The following is a 17,326-nucleotide window of genomic DNA, read 5'->3' on the forward strand; positions in this document are numbered from 1 at the left end:
GGTGTAGGCTGCTGGAATGCTCTGCTCAGGGAAGGGTTTCTACTGCCTTATAAGCCACTGGCTCCCTGAGCCCAGCCCTCACCCTCCCAGGAGATCAAATGCCTGTAGGCAGGGACCTGGTACACTCAGTTCACCCAGGGTTGCCCCTCCCACACTGAGGAGCAAATTGCTGGAGATGTTTATCTTGGTGCTGTCCGCTTTTGGAGAGAAGTGGGAGTACCTTCGCCAAAAGATCCTCCTGACCTGACCTTTCTCCTGGGCTCCATTCTGAGCCAAATGCTCTGCTGTCCCAGCCCCATCTTTACCTTTGTTTCCTGGCTACATCCTTCTCCCTCCTCTCCTGGCTCCAACATGCAGAACTCCCTCAAAATGTAGAGATAAAACCACGGGGAGTCAAGGACAGGTCTGTGTCACTATAGGTAACCCAAACATCCTCCAGAAAACTGACATTTTGCCTAAGTTTAAGACTTGTGGAAAAAATGAGTAGGCCTGGGCCTCATTGGGGCCACTTGAACATCTTAGCCGCTGTAGTCTCCAGAATGGGCCTCCAAGGGTAGGTGGCTCTGAATCATTCCTTGCTAAGGATGTCCCAAAGCATGTGGCCATGTGGGTGTCCTTAGGGTGCTGGCAATGCTCTCGTTTTACTCACCAATTGGATCATTCCAGCAGCTTCCCTATCACACTTAAGGGAGCTAATTCCCAGGCCCCTTATTGATCTCCTATGGCTCCAGCCAGGTCCCTTCTCCTAGCTGTCTCCCCCTTCATCAGGAGAGATTTGAACCGCACAGGCCATCCGGTAACATCAGGGAGAGGTAGGCAGAAGGACTCATCTCCTTGCATTGGAGACCTCAGTTGTCCTCAGCCCTGTAGACCTGAGGGCCGGAGTTCTACGGGTCAGAGAGCTGATTGACCCAGAGGTGTTACTCCATCTGCTCAGACGCTCAAGAGCTCAGCTCAACCTACCTGGGAAAGCAGGTTGTTGTCACAAATAAAATGAGCTTGTCAGAGTTAGAGGTGCCACTCAGTGGGAGAGCACTTGCCTAGTATACCCAAGGACCTGGGTTTGAGTCCCAGCATGAGAGAGAGAGGTTATTCATGAAAGCCTGAAAAAAACTCCCCTTAGTCAAAATACTACATTATTTACTTTGTTCCAGAACAAAGTAAATAATATAGTATTGGACTGGAACCAATAATATAGTATAAAATAATACAGGTGAGACCGCTGATAAAAATAAATGATTTAATAACTAAATAAGTGGGGAAGAGAAGGCAAATATTCCTTATAGAAGAAATTTCAAATAGTGCAGGTCGATCCTACCTCACAGCGGGTGGCGCTTGTTTCTTCTCCCTCCAGGAGAGTGGACAAGATGTCTCCAAAGGAAAGAAGAGAAAAAGGGGAAAACATCAAGTCGTGGTGGTGAAAACACCTGCAATCTCAGCTACTCTAGAGGCTAAGGCAGGAGGATCACAAGTTCAAGGCCAACGTGAGCAATTTAGTGAGACCTTGTTTCAAATTAAATAAAAAGGGCTGGGGGATGCGTCTCAGGGGTAGAGCAAGATCCCAGGTTTAATCCAGGAGAAAGAGGGAGAGAGAGAGAGGGGGAAGGGAGGGAGAGAGGGAGGGAGAGAGGGGAAACAGTCAAGAAGCCTGGTTAGTGTTAATCGAGTGATCCAGTGATAACCAGGATAAGACGTGTTGGTATCGTGTGTGCCCTGATCCAGTGTGAGAAGGGCACCTGACTTCTGTGGTGTCTTCTCAAAAACCACTTATGAGGAGGGGAGGTAACTCAGTGACAGAGTGCTTGCCCAGCATGCAAAAGACCAGATCAAGGGACGGGAGGCAAAGGGGGAAGAGAATGGAGAAAAAAGAAGAAAGGAAGAGACTTCAGTTTCCAGCACATTCTACAATATCTGGCCAGACCTCCTCGAGATTGCCAAGGTCATGAAAACAAAGAAAGATTGAGAAATTGTCACAGACCAAAGGACAGCTAACAAATGGAACTCAGCACTTGGCACCTCTTTACCAATGGCAGTTACCGGTTGTGAATCCTGTTTGGCACTGTTCTTTTTAAATCTATTTATTTTAGTGTCCATATTAATTATATGAATGGTGGGTTTTGTTGTGGCCTAGTCATGCATACACAAAAGTATAAATTTTTTTCTAGCTTCTATATATGAGAGAAAACATATGATACTTTTCTCTCCAACTCTAATCAATTTCGTTCAAAATTGTGGTCTCAAATTCCATCCATATTCCTGAAAATGACATAGTTTAGTTCTTCTTTATGACTGAATAAGGCTCCATTGTGTATGTATACCACTTTTTCTTTTGTTGTTTTATAGCTTTATTGAGGTAAAATTGAAGGATGATAAAATGCACATATTTGAAGTATGCAATTTGATCAGTTTTGACATATTTTGATAGGTATATAACCAATACAATCAACATAAAAAGCATTTCCATAACTTTTTTTTAAAGAGAGAGTGAGTGAGAGAGAGAGAGAGAGAGAGAATTTCTTAATATTTATTTTTTAGTTCTCGGTGGACACAACATCTTTCTTTGTATGTGGTGCTGAGGATCGAACCCGGGCCGCACTCATGCCAGGCGAGCGCGTCACCGCTTAAGCCACATCCCCAGCCCTCCATAACTTTTTTTTTAAGAAAAAATTAAATCATGCAGCCTGTATTTCCTGCATGATTTATTACATTACAAATCAATTACCTTGGGCTGGGGTTGTGGCTAAGTGGTAGTACACTTGCCTAGCATGTGTGAGGCACTGGGTTCAATTCTCAGCACCACATATAATAAATAAAGGTTTATCAACAACTAAAAAATATTAAAAAAAAAAAAAAAGAATGAAATCAATCACCTTAAGATATGTAGAACCCTGTGGAGGGCTGTGACAGAGAATGGGAGAGCAGTGTGCTAGACTGGGGTCTCTGATGACTTCATGGCTGTGGCATGCTTGGTGCCTGAGAAAATGTCCATGCAAAGGTGCAGGATGCCCAGCTACTGTGGTAATTCCCTCCATGAGGAGGCTCTGGGATGAGTCTTATCAGCCTAAACCTTGATCTCAGGCACACAGCTCCTGGGAATAGAGGAATTTTCTTGCTAGGTGACCACAATGTTTTGCCAGCTTCCTCCTGAACCTGCCCACCTAACAGTAGTTTTAAACAATGGACTTTCTTGAGAGCTACACATAGCTCCTAACATTGCACATTGCAACTGTAAAATGTAACTGCAGAATAAGCTAAAAATATTGCTAACTCTGTAACTTTCTTGCATATAAAGTATAATGCTTACATAGTCTTTAATCTGATAATGAGACATAAACAAATAAAGATTGTTGGTGTAATTCTTTAGACCTGCTTCTCCACAAGAAAGCAGTGCTCCACCTGACCCAGCTATATCTTCACAATCTGCATCCATGAGTCTTTATTTTTCTTACCCCCATTTGCCCCTTGTCAGAACCAGCTAAATTGGCAGCACTGGTCATGGAAGAACCCCATTCCCACTGTCAACTACTTCAAAATTAAATGGCACATTTACAGATATTTCACAGGTCAAGGAAGAAAGCACAAGGAAAGTAAATACAAGTGCTTTGAATGAAGTGATCACAAAAGCTTAAAATATCAGAATCCCTGGAATGAAACAGTGCTCAGATGAATATCTATATCCTAAAGTACTTCTATCAGAAAGAAGCTAAGTTAACAATCGAAATATTTTCAAATTATGTAATAGGAAGGAAAAAAATAAGAGTAGGAGCAGAAGTATATGAAATAGAGAAGAAATAATGCAGCTAAAAGTTGATAAAAATCAAATAAGTCTAATAAAGAAAAAAGAATACAAAAATTAGTATCAATGGAGAGGGAGCTATCAAAATAACCCTATAGATGCTAAAAATATATGAAGGTAGCATTACAATTGCGTGCCAACAAATGTGATACCTTACATAACATGGTCTATGTTAGAGAAGGATCTGCATGCTGCTGAAAAGAAAGTCATTGATGGATGAAATATTTTATATATGTCTGTAAAGTCTAAATTATATATTGTATTTTTAGTTCTATGACTTCTTCATTTAATTTTTTAAAATATTTTTAGTTGTAGATGGACACAATACCTTTATTTTGTTTATTTAGTTTTTTTCTTTTTTTTTTTTTTTATGTGGTGCTGGGGATCAAACCCAGTGCCTCATGCATGCTAGACAAGCACTCTACCGCTGAGCCACAACCCCAGCCCTTTATTTAGTTTTTGTTTTATTTAGTTTTATCCAGTGGTGACAGAGGCATGTTAAAATTACCCAGTATTATTTTGTTATGATCTATCTGATTCTTGGAAGCTAGAAGGGTTTCTTTGATATATATAGATGCTCCATTGTTTGAGGAATAAACATTTATGATTGTTTTGTCTTCTTGATGTATAATTCCCTTAAGCAGTATGAAATGTTTTCCTGTCCCTTCTGATTAACTTTGGCTTGACGTTCACCTTATCTGATATGAGGATAGAAACCCCTGCTTGTTTACGAGATCCATGTGAATGATGTGTTTTTTTCCCATTCTTTCACTTTCAGTCTGTGAATATCTTTGCCTATGAAGTGAGTCTCTTGGAGACCCCATATTGTTAGGTCTTGTTTTTTAAACAAATCTGCCAGGCTATGTCTTTTTTTTTAATCTACAAACTAAGAAATACACACACACACACACATACACACACACACACATACACACGTGTGTGTATATATATATATATATACACACATATATATTCATATATATGAAATATAAATAGAAATATATGAAATAGAGAAGAAATAATACATATATAATATATAATACATATATATTTCATATATTAAATAGAGAAGAAAAATAATTCATATATATATATATATATATATATATATATATATATATATTTCTTAGTTTGTAGATGGACACAGTACCTTTATTTTATTTATCTGTTTTTTATGTGGTGTTAAAGATTGAACCCAGTGCCTCCCGAGTGCTAGGCAAGCGCTCTATCACAGAGCCACAACCCCAGTGCTCAGGCTATGTCTTTTGATTGAAGTGTTTAGTACATTTACATTCAATGTAATTATTGAGAAATGATTTTTATTCCCTTCCATTTTGATTTCTGATTTTTATTTTGAATTAGTTTCTCCTTTCATTTACTATTCTTTTAGTTTTGTTCCTCCCTTTGTTGGTTTTCACTTTTATTTTTCATTTCTTCTTCATAAAAATACTTTATTTGTTCTGTTGTGCAGGCTTTCTAGTTGTGAATTCTTTTAGCTTTTGATTATCATGGAAGGCTTTTATTTCATCAATTCTGAAGCTTAATTTTGATGAGTCTGGTATTCTTGGCTGGCATCCATTTTCTTTCTTTCAGAGCTTGGTATATGTTATTCCAAGACCTTCTAGCTCTGAGGGTCTAGGTTGAGAAATCAGCTGAGATCCGGATTGGTTTCCCTATAAATGTTATCTGCCATTTTTGTTTAGAAGCCTTTAAATTTCTATCCTTATTCTGTATGTTAGATATTTTCTTAATAATGTGCCTTGGTGTACATACCACATTTTCTTTATCCACGCATCTCTGTTGATGGGAACTTGGGCTGGTTGGCTATTGGAATTGTGCAATAATAAACATGGATACACATTTATCTCTAAAATACGCTTTAATTCTTTTGGATAAATACTAAGGAATTGTATTGTTAAGGCGAGATTGCAACAAATCACTGAATCAATCTTAAAGCAGGAGATGGAAACTTTATTCACCAGCCTGTGGTTTGGATCCAATAGCTGGCAGGCCAAGGGGTCAGCTGCAGTCTATACCCTTCAACTCACTTCCAGGGTTTGAGTACCATATTAAAAACCATATTAAGGCATAAATGGCTGTTGCTATGATTCAAAACCATAAACAAACATCATGAGATTTAAAATCATAAACAGAAAAGAGAATGGGCCCAAACATCCCTAGTTGTGTAGAAGTTAAAGAATGGCTACTAACATCTAGACAATCACTCTCTGACAGGGTCATTGTCCAAGAAAAATGGGAACCAAAGAGAGAATACTTTTATATCGTATAAGAATTGCCATTTTTGGTTGCCAAATATGCTATGCTAAGCAACTATTGTTGGGTAAAGAGGTGGGGCTTTCCCTGGGAGAAGGATTTCTTACATGATACGGAGTCTCAGGCAAAATGGAGTCTGTTTGGTCATTGCCCATATAGCCTGGCCCATAACAGTATAGCTGGATCATATGATATATCTACTTTTAGCTTTTGAGGAAACTCCACACTGATTTCCATAGTGGCTGTATTCATTTACATTCCCACCGCATTTCAAGCATTTGTTGTTAGTCTTATTCCTTTTGAAAATATCTTTTTAGTTGTAAATAAACACAAAATCTTAATTTATTTATTGATATGTGGTGCTAAGAATCAAACCCAGTGCCTCACACATGCTAGGCAAGTTCTCTACCACTGAGTCACAACCCCAGCCCTGTCTGTTGTATTATTTTTATTATTATTATTATTTTATGTATTTTGGTTGTAACTGGACACAACACCTTTATTTTATTTATTTATTTTTATGTGGTGCTGAGGATCAAACCCAGTGCCTCACCTGTGCTAGGCAAGTGCTCTATCACTGAGCCACAACCCCAGCCCCGTGTCCGTTGTATTCTTGATACTTACCATTCTAACTGAAGTGACTGGGATCAAAAAACTTTTATTCTACTGCTCTGAGGCTTCAGTAAACCTTATTCTGTCACTATTGATTACAGAAAAGATGAATCAAGTACTTCCAGGAAAAAAATGCCTAATTCTGACTTATCAAAATACTTTAAACTTTTGTTTTTAAAAATTAATACCAGCCAACTTCATAAATACATATATAGCAAGTATATGATTGGATATAGACTCCAGAGAGAGAAGATACCCCTTCAATTCATCTAACACACATCTTTTTTCTTTTCTTTCTTTCTTCTCGGTGCTGGGGATGGGACCCAGGACCTGTGCATGACAGGCAAGTGCCCTACAAAGAGCTATGTCCCAGCTCTCTTTACAGAGCACCTACCATGTGTTGGTTTCTGTCCTAGTCCTAAGACACACAGCGAAGCCCTTGCTCTCCTGTAGCTCAGGATACATCTAAGAGAGTGAAGGACAAACAACAAATGCTAGAAGGCCGAGCCAAGGGCCTCTGTTGACTCAGGAGCTAGTCTTCTTCCAAAACACACATCTCCCCCTTCCACAGCCCCAGGCACTTCCAAGCTGTGGCCTGGGAGAGGGGGAAGAGTCCTCAGACACAGGCCCTTCCCTGTCCTCCTGTGGAACCCAGAGCAGGTATAAAAGGGCCCTGGGCTTGGCAGGATGCATCTGCCACCTGCACCATGAAGCCAGCTAGTGCTCTTGTGCTGCTGGGCACTGCTCTCCTCCTGATCTTGGGTGCAAGTGGGTGCCTGGGTCACCACCCCGGATGCCTGGGGATGGGGGTTTCTGAGGGGTTCTGACACCTTCCCAGGGCAGTTTTGATCATGCTGGATTGAGCAGGGTGGGGGTGAATGTGTTCTGATGTGTGTCTTTCAAGGGAAGCTCAGCTTGTCTTTGTGTTCCAGATTGTGATATTTGCCCGGCTGTGAAAAAGGATGTTGAGATTTTCATGAAGGGTACCCTCGAAGAATATGTTACATACGTGTCAAGATTCCAAAGTAACCCTTTGGTATTGAACAACGCTAAAATCCTAAAGCAATGCATTGATGCCAAACTGACAGAAGAGGATAAGAATCTGGTGCTCAGTGGGCTGGTGAGTCTACTGAACGTGTCTGGGCCTCTGTGCTGGCGGGGACATCTGCTCATCCCCATGCAGTGGGTGGGGGCACTCGTTCTCGTCCCTGTCACGGCTCCTCCCTAGGAATCTGAAGGAAAAACGCCTTGTGGATGATGGGGTAGGGACGGTGGAACAGACACCTGCAGTAGGGGGGAGGACCACAGGGGAACTCGGGGTACCCTGGATCGATGGGATGGGCCCTGGCTCTTCAGTTTGCTGGACCCACCTGAGAAGGTCCAGGATCTGCTGTCTGCAGGGCACCTCGTGGCTCCTGTGTCAGAACCTTGACTCTGGTCTCCCTGACTCCAGCTCCCCTGAAACTCTGCCATATCCCCTCAAGCCTCTTTCCCTTCTGTCCCAGACTCTGCTCCCACCCTCACCCCAGCAGGGCGGACCCTCCCCTCCTCTTTGCTGTATTGGCAGGAGTTTTATAAGAGCTTCTCAGGCACCCCTTGGGATGCTCTGGTGATGCAGGGGATTTGGAAAAAAAACAATCTTCCTTTATCTGCTCAGATCCAAGAGCCATGCTCCAGACAAGGCTGCGGGCTCTTCCAGGAAGTGCCCAGCAGAGTGTGCGGCGTGGCCTGATGTCTTTCACCTCTGACGCCTCCTCAGGCTTCCTGACATTCTCTTTGCAGGATAAAGTATACGCAAGCGATCTGTGTTGAGGGATCCATCTTTCCCAGGAGACCCAAGGAAGCCATTTGCCTGATCACTATGTAGTCCCAGCAATCCACCCTGTCCAGGTGCCTGACTAAAAGATTCCAGCAATAAATTCCTTGCAATGCATGAAAGAGTCCTTAGTCCTTGGAAGCGTGATAAGGCCTTCCAGTGGGAGATGGGACATGGCACAGCAGGGACAACTAGTGTAACTTCCAACTGCAGCTGGATTTGAGTGCTATCAAAGGTTGTTCCTTCACTGGATTTAATAGATTTGTAGAGGTATCAATTTCCAACAGCCAGAGTTGTCTAATCATTTCAAGTTTTAGCCTCCCAGAAACCTTGAGAGATGAGAGTAATCTTAGTCTTGCAGGTGAGGGAACTCAGGCCCCAGTATCTGCTGAAGACCATGTAGGTTCTAGGCAGCAGACCCCCTCTAGCTACTGCTGGGGACCCAGGCTCACTGTGTAGCTATGCATGTCCAATAGTACTTCCCTGAGCCTCTGATTCCCACCTCTAAGATGGAAATAATACCTTCTCTCTCTGTGGTGAGGCCAAAGTAAAATAATGGTCAAGAAGGGGCCCCTTCTTTAAGTATCTAACAGGGGAGAAAGAACTAGAGGGTTGAGGTGCAAGTACTGAACCTAGCCAGGACCAGGAAATCAACTCTCATGCCCCAGTTTATCCTATTGCAAACCACCAAACTGTGGGATCAGCTTCCTCCTATAATCACATTACAAGATGTGTCTTACGCAGAGTGGGAATCCAGGGTCCTGGAGCGTCAGAGCTCCTCCCATCATTCTCCTCTGTGTCATGATCCCAGAGCCTTTCTCAGGCCTTGCTGTCTCCAGTAAGGCTCCTGTGTCCTGGCCTCTGCCACCCCCTTTACAACTCCATCACAACACACTGAGAATTGCACAGATTAAAGTGTGCTGGTCACACACCACAGGGCTTTGCCCAGGAGGGGTCCTCACAATAAAGAGGCTTACAGAAGGCCACCATGGGTGATCCTCAGAGCACCTCTTCTCTCCTGGTAGGGCATGACTTGAGGGTAGTAGGATATGTTAGTTTGTTTCCTGTTACTATAATAAAATGCTTGAAGCTGAGTACTTATAGAGAAAAGAGGTTTTTCTTAACTCACCATTAGAGACTAAAAGTCCAAGATCAGGTGGCCCCATCTGTTTGTCCCCTGATGAGAGTCACCTTGGCTCTCCCAACATGATGAAATAACAAACAGAAAGGGAACTGGGCACAAGGCCAAGCATGTGGGGTGGCCTCATTTAATAACCATTCACTCAGGAGAACTAACTTACTCTGAGAGACCAACATTAATCCCTTCCCAGAGCAGCTCCCCCAGGAACTAACACCTCCCACTTACCTCACCTCTTGACGGTTCCACCACCCTTCACCTCACCACACTGGGGCTCAAGCTCCTGAACCCTTGGGGGATACACTCAAACCCTATTCAGACCAAATATCACAGGAGAAGACCACCTTGGCCAGAGTGAGGCTGTCAGCGACCCACTAATCTAGTTCTTGAGGGTCTGGCTGCAGGCTGCTTGTGAAATAGGGGGTTCCTGCCTCTGAAGGACCCAGGGGAGTTTAGGAGACACGAGAAGACTGTGGGGCAGAGACCTTCTTATCCCCCCACACGTGGGACCCAGGAGGTGTATCCAACCGCTCCCCTACTCTACAGATTTAAAAGCTCCAGGGCTTCTAAGAACTGGGGTGCAGCTCAATGGTAGAGTGTTTGCCGAGCACGTGCAAGGTTCAGGGTTTGGTCCCCAACACTGAAATAAAAAGCTCCGTGGCTTCAAAAGGAAAGTTGCCACCCAGATGGTGGGGGGGGGGGGCTGGATCTCACGTACAGGCTGTACAGGGGTCCAGGCTCCCCCGGCCCCTCCTGAGTATATAGGTGTGGCAGGGGCCCTATCTAAAGATGAGGAGGAGATGAGTGATAAGGAGTTTGTCCTCGGGTAGAACACGGTCCTTTGTCTACAGCTCAACTTCCCCAGTCCCTGGGGACTCCTGGACACCAAAGGGACATCTTGATATTGTCCAGGTGCTCTCTCCCCTCTCATTCCCTTACTCCAACTTGTCCAGTCTTTGGATCACCTGTGATGGGGAGTGGGGGTGAGTCGGGTGAGGATCAGATGTCCGGCCAAATCTTTTTCTGACATCCAAACCTAGGGTTTAGATGATATTGTCAAAAAGTTTATGGGTTTTGATCTTTTATTCTAATGGGACATTTCCTCCAGAGTCATTGAAGTCCCGCCTCATTTCCACCCCCACCCACCTGGGCCACCTGCAGCTGAGGCGGACTGTCCCCTACAGGCAGATCTCGGTCCACTGCTGTCTCCAGCACCTGGGAACCTGATGGACCATTGTTAGGCTCCCTCTGAAAGTATGAGGGAGTTAATGTCCACAGGGCCACCCTCAAAGGAGGCAGACCCCAGCCCCCCTGGCTTCTGGAGGGCTGGCTCTGGCATGAGTCCCAGGCTGTCTGAGAGAGCGCCCAGGGGGCCTGGGGCCTAGGTGCCCGGCCCATGTCTCCCCTCATTTTTCGGTTTCATTTTCATGTGAGCACCCTGAGATCACCTCCCAAATGAACTGTCTGCTCCCAAGTCTTTGTGTCTGGGTCTCTTTTGATGGAAACACAAATTAACCCTGGGACCCACATTCGTTGACCTACTCAGGAAGGAAAGGTGACCAAACAGAAGAGGTTCAAAGAGGGCAGCCGGAGGAAGGGAGTTAGGGTCTTCCGGCTGGCTCTCCAGAGGCTTCATCCTGTACCATAATAAGGAGGGATGGGAAGATGCTCTCTCGCCACTTCCTTCTCTAGGGACCTTGTATCCTGGGATATTCCCAAACTTCCTACACACTTCAGTGGTGCACCCCCTGACCCCTGCTCATGGGACTCCTGGGGATTCCTGGCAGAAGTATAGACTTCTCTACTGGTCAAGGCCTGGAATCCAGGAAAAGACAGAGCCAAGGAAGCAAACTCTGGGTACGGGACTGAGATGTCCACCAAAGAGGGAGAGACCCCAGATCCAGCACACAGCAGCATTGCCTCCATGGCTGCAGTGAGGTTCTGCATTGGTGAATGCACTCCTTGGTTGTCACCACCTTAGCAGGAGATTTCTCTTTGCTTTCTTTTCTTAAAAATTAGGGGCTGGGGGATGGGGTTGTAGCTCAGTGGCGGAACGCTTGCCTCTCACATGTGAGGCACTGGGTTTGAGCCTCCGCACCACACAAAAGTAAATAAACAACCCCGGGCACGGTGGCTCATGTCTGTAATCCCAGCAGCTCTGGAGGCTGTGACAGGAGGATGGCAAATATCAAAGCCAGCCTCAGCAAAAGTGAGGCCCTAAGTAACTCAGGGAGACCCTGTCTCTAAATAAAACAAAAATAGGGCTGGGGATGTGGCTCAGTGGTTGAGTGCCCCTGAATTCAATCCCCAGTACCAATAAATAAATAAATAAACAAACAAACAAAGTGAAGATATTGTGTCCAAGTATAACTATATATATATATATTTTTTTTTTTTTTTTTTTAATTAGGGGCTGGGGTTGTGGCTCAGCAGTAGCGCCTCACCTAGCATGTGCAAGGCGCTGGGTTTGGTCCACAGCACCACATAAAAGTAAATAAATAAAATAAAGGTATGAAAAAAGATGAAAAGATTATATAGCACTGACTCATGTTTCAAAATTATAACATATGTACGCGCATCCTCAGTCTGCAGTTCTGGCAGACCCAGGAGTCAGGAAACCCGGCTCAGTCCTCAAATCCAGGCTTCTGAAAAGGGCCACATGGAAGGGACAGGTGTTCTTTTGTGTTCCCCAGGATGGCCTCCTGAGGAAGGCACAGAACTTCATGAGTCCTCAAGGGGACTCAGCAAAGGAAATAGTTGAATAAGACAGAAGTACACTCACATCTAGTGCTCTCTGTGTGCGATGTGAATGGTAATGCATTCCACTGTCGTATATAGCAAATTAGAATAAAAATTTTTAAAAAAAAAGAAATATGCTCACATCTCCTGGACACTATAGAAAGAACATGAAGACTCATCATCTCCGTCCTCACTTTACCAAAGGAACTGCAAACCCACAGCCCGAGGTGTGGGGAGCAGCAGCAGAGACGCTGACATAGGCCGTCACAAGACGCCAAAGAAAGGCGCCCTCCCATGACGGAGGGCAAGCCCCGGGACAGTCTCGCCACCCTGAGGTCGGCTCCAATCATCAGAGCAAGACCTAAGATTTGAGGGGAAGACCCCAACTGAGAGAGACCCAGAGGATCTCAAAACCCATCAAAGCCTATGCTAAAGTGGGTGCATTCAGCTACAAATGAATTGTCAACAAATAGATTGTTCCACTCCTAAAAATACACATGCCTGCCAACACTCCAACACCTTTCACAGATAACATGTAAAGAAGAGTGACTTAGAATGAGAAAAGAGGGGACAATTTTAACCGATTATGTGTAAACATCTTATTTTTTTAATTTAAAAATTATGATTTTGTCAACATATTGCTGTGTCCCTTTCTGGGGTGTTCTAACTGTCCTGTGTCCCAACTGAAGTGTCCTCCGAGAGTCAGGGTTCCTGAATGTATGCTTCATTAGCTTTATGATCAAATGTGCATCTGCACTGGAAGCTGAGAGTTGGAAATGGGTGAGATAGAGCAATGCACAAGGATTTTATTTTTAATGGTTGAGGAGAAGTGAAGTAAGCTGAGGTTATGTCTCATCAACATGTATTTGAAGTTATACGTTAGGTTTTTGACATTTTGTAACAACGCTCCAGCTCAACGGGAATGATATGATTCCTTTTGCCTGATACAGGGGTTGTCAGCGAGTACCCAAAGAAACAGCCTGAGACAAGGCTTACCCCAGGATGCGGAGGGCCAGGGAGATGAGGGAGGTCGGGAAGGACAAGATTACGTGCAAACGTGAACAACTGAAAGGTCGGGGTGTTTCAAGGACGCTGCAACCATCTTGGTAGGTTCTAATTGACCACCACGTGGTCTTGGAAGTCCTTAGAGAGACTCATCTCCTGGGCACTGCTAAGACGTTCTCTGGATGCCCAGAGAGATAGCTGATGCCCCTTCCAGGCAACCCCACCAGGTTAGGCGGCCTGGCCGAATCTAGGAGTTGCCAGAGGAAACTTCCCGGCAGCTCACTGAGTATCTTTAGTACTGGCCCAAGTCCCTTAGGTCCTTCCAGCCAGAACCATCCTTGATAAAAGTAGGCCCAAAAGCACTATGGGAAGCAGCACTGGCCCCCCGGGGCACAGATGTCAGCTCCCCTGCCTGACACACAGAGAAGCACCCACATGGACCCAGAGGCCTACAGGAAATGCCTACGCAAAGAGACAGCACACTCCCGGGTTTGTCACATCAGGACAAGCTCAGTTAGCAAATGTTTGTTGAGCCCGACTAGGAGGAGAGCAGCACTGGGAAGGGAGGATGGCCCCGCTCCTTCCCTCTCGCTGCCCTCCCTTTCCCAGCTCCAGACGTTTGCAAAGGGGGGTTTCCCTGAACTCTGACCTCGTGGCCTTGCCATCTCTCTCATCAGCCACCGCAGAGGCTGGCCTGGGTTTCTGTCAGTTATTTGTGCATATTGCTGGTGCTTGGACCAAAGGCACTTGACATGAGAGTCTGCCGAACACCAGCCCAACTTGCTAACTGTGCAAACTCAAGCTCCAGCCGTTTTATGCCAATGTCTTGGAGAAGCAAAGGCTCGTGAATAGAAGGCTGATGTTGAGTACATCCTTGAAAGATCTGTACACTCTGTACCTCCTCAAGTCCCAGGGCGTGTAGCCCGGGAGGTGCCTTTCTTTCCCTCTCCCCACATTCCGAGCAAAATACCACATCCCAGGATGCCAGGACCGTACAAAACTCCCACTCACCCCAACAGACCTTCAGCCTCACCTCTTCCAGCTTATGACCCAGAGATGGAATCCTGAAGGGGAGCATCTCTGCCCCGTTGCCCTTCACAGGACCAGGCACACAGGGTCCACAGTCGGGGGTCAACTGACTGACTCCTACACAAACACCAAGTGGTCACTTGGAATAGCGGTAGTCACTGAAACAAGACGAGGATGTCCTCTTTCACCACTTCTATTCAAAATCATCCTTGAGACTCTAACCAGAGCAATTAGAAAAAAGAAATTAAAGGGATACAAATAGGAAAAGAAAAACTCAAACTGTCACTATGTGCTGATGACATAATTCTTTATTTAGAAGATCAAAAGACTCCATCTGAAAACTTCTAGAACTCATAAATTAATTCAGCAAAGTAGCAGGATATAAAATCAAAACCCATAAACTAAATGCATTCTTATACATCAGTGATGAATCCACCAAAAGAGAGATTAGGAAAACTACCCCATTCACAATAGCCTCAAAAAAAAAAAAATAAAAATAAAAATAAATACTTGGAAGTCAATCTAACAAAAGAGGTGAAAGATCTCTACAATAAAAACTATAGAACACTAAAGAAATTAAAGAAGACCTTAGAAGATGGAAAGATCTCCCATGCTCTCAAATAGGCAGAATTAATATTGTCAAAATGGCCAGGCCACCAAAAACATGATAACAATTTAATGCAATTCCTACTAAAATCTCAACGACATTCTTCATAGAACTAAAAAAGGCAATCATGAAATTCATTTGGAAAAATAAGAGACCTAGAATAACCAGAGCAATCCTTAACAAAAAGAGTGAAGCCAGAGACATCACAATACCAACCTTAAACTACACTACAGAGCCATAGTCACAAAACAGGCATGGTATTGGCTCCAAAATAGACATGTAGACCAACAATACAGAATAGAAGACACAGAAACAAACCCTCACAAACACAGTCATCTCATATGAGACAAATGTGCCAAAAGAAAGGATAGTCTCTTCAACAAATGGTGCTGGGAAAATGGGAAATCCATCTGTAGCAAAATGAAGTTAAACCCCTATTTCTCACCCTGCATAAAACACAACTCAAAGTGGATCAAAAACTTAGGCACTAGAACAGAGACCCTGAGCCTAATAGAGAAAAAGTAGGCCCAAATCTCCATCATGTCGGATTATGCCCCAACTTCCTTAATAAGACTCCTATAATGCAAGAATTAAATTCAAGTATCAATAAATGGGATGGATTCAAACTAGAAAGCTTCTTCTCAGCAAAGGAAACAATCAAGAATGTGAAGAGAGAGCCTACAGAATAGGAGAAAATCTTTACCACATGCACTTCAGATAGAGGATATATAATATCTTTATATATAAAGAGCTCAGAAAACTTAACACATGCGCGCGCGCGCGCACACACACACACACACACACAAATAATCCAATCAACAAATGGGCCAAGGAACTGAACGAACACTTCTCAGAAGATGATATACAATCAATCAACAAATATATGAAAAAAATTTTCAACATCTCTAGCAATTAAAGAAATGCAAATCAAAACTACTCTAAGATTTTATCTCAGTTCATTCAGAACAGCAATTATCAAGGATACAAGCAACAATAAATGTTGGTGAGGACATGGGGGGAAAAGGTACTCTCATGCATTGCTGGTGGGACTGCACATTGGTGCAACCACTATGGAAAATAGTATGAGGATTTCTCAGAAAACTTGGAATGGAACCACCGTTTGACCTAGTTATCCCACTCCTCAGTATACACCCAAAGGGACTTAAAATCAGCATACTACAGTGAAACAGCCACATTAATGTTTATAGCAGCTCAACGCAGAATAACTAAGCTATGGAACCAAACTTCGTGCCCTTCAACAGAGGAATGGATAGAGAAAATGTGGTGCTATACACAATGGAATATTACTCAGCCTTAAAGAAGAATGAAATTATGGCATTTGCAGGTAAATAGATGGAACTGGAGAATATCATGCTAAGTGAAAGAAGCCAATCCTAAAAAAAAAAAAAAAAAGGCTGAATATTCTCTCTTCTATGTGGATGCTGAGTCACAATAGGTGGGGGGCAGGGAGAAGTTGAAGTTCACTGGATTGGATAGGGGAGAGTGGGGAGAAAGGAAGGGGATGGGAATGGGAAAGACACTAGAATGAATCAGACATAACTTTCCTATGTTTATATATGAACACACAACCAGTGAAACTCCTCATCATGTACAACCACAAGAATAGAAAGTTATACTCCATGTACGTATGATATGTCAAAATACATTCTACTGTCATGTATAACTAAAAGAACAAATTTAAAATTTTTAAAAGAATCCCATTAAATTCAAAGCTATGGCTGAGTCACTTATCATCCTTTTGGATAAGGTCAAGTGTAAAACCTTAGAGTTGCTGCCTGGGCATTCTGCTCTCCAATATCTGGGAACCCAGGAAAGAAGAACCAGCTTTGAGGTCTAATTGACCTGATCATCAGGGGGAGAGAGGAAGGATTGCTTTTACTCAGTGGAGGCAGAAGAGTGTGCTTGGCTCCCACATATTTCCCTTGAGCGTCCCTGATTTGTTTGTAATCATCAGTGGACACATGAGGTGACCAGCTCCAGATCTCTTTGTGGAGTCAGTAGAATCTTTTGGGCCTACACTGGAACTTGACTTTTTTTTCCTACCAAATGCTACTTCTTGCCTACTACTTTGCCCAGGTGTTGCTCCCAAGGGTAGTCCTTCCTGAATAAACCCCTTAGACACTAAGCCCCTTTCACAGTTGGCTTCCTAGAGAACTCGACCTACAGCAGTTTCACTAATCCTACGATTAACAAAACCAACATAGAACATGGGAGTAGATTCTGCTAAGGTTAGAGAAACAAGTTTTTCCACGTCGTATGGTGGTATACTTAGAAATAAACGGAAATTAC

At 43.7% G+C, this 17,326-nt stretch overlaps 1 protein-coding gene across 1 annotated transcript; it reads left to right on the top strand.

Annotated features, from left to right (window-relative positions):
- Positions 1-7,389: 7,389 nt before the first annotated feature.
- On the top strand, positions 7,390-13,436 carry LOC143383202 (major allergen I polypeptide chain 1-like). Its single transcript, XM_077105684.1, has 3 exons — positions 7,390-7,450; positions 7,615-7,802; positions 13,326-13,436. The coding sequence occupies exons 1-3, from the start codon at positions 7,390-7,392 to the stop codon at positions 13,434-13,436; spliced, it is 360 nt and encodes a 119-aa protein (XP_076961799.1).
- Positions 13,437-17,326: the final 3,890 nt, after the last annotated feature.

Source organism: Callospermophilus lateralis, chromosome 18 (assembly GCF_048772815.1).
Source record: "Callospermophilus lateralis isolate mCalLat2 chromosome 18, mCalLat2.hap1, whole genome shotgun sequence".
In the NCBI taxonomy this organism is placed as follows: Eukaryota; Metazoa; Chordata; class Mammalia; order Rodentia; family Sciuridae; genus Callospermophilus; species Callospermophilus lateralis.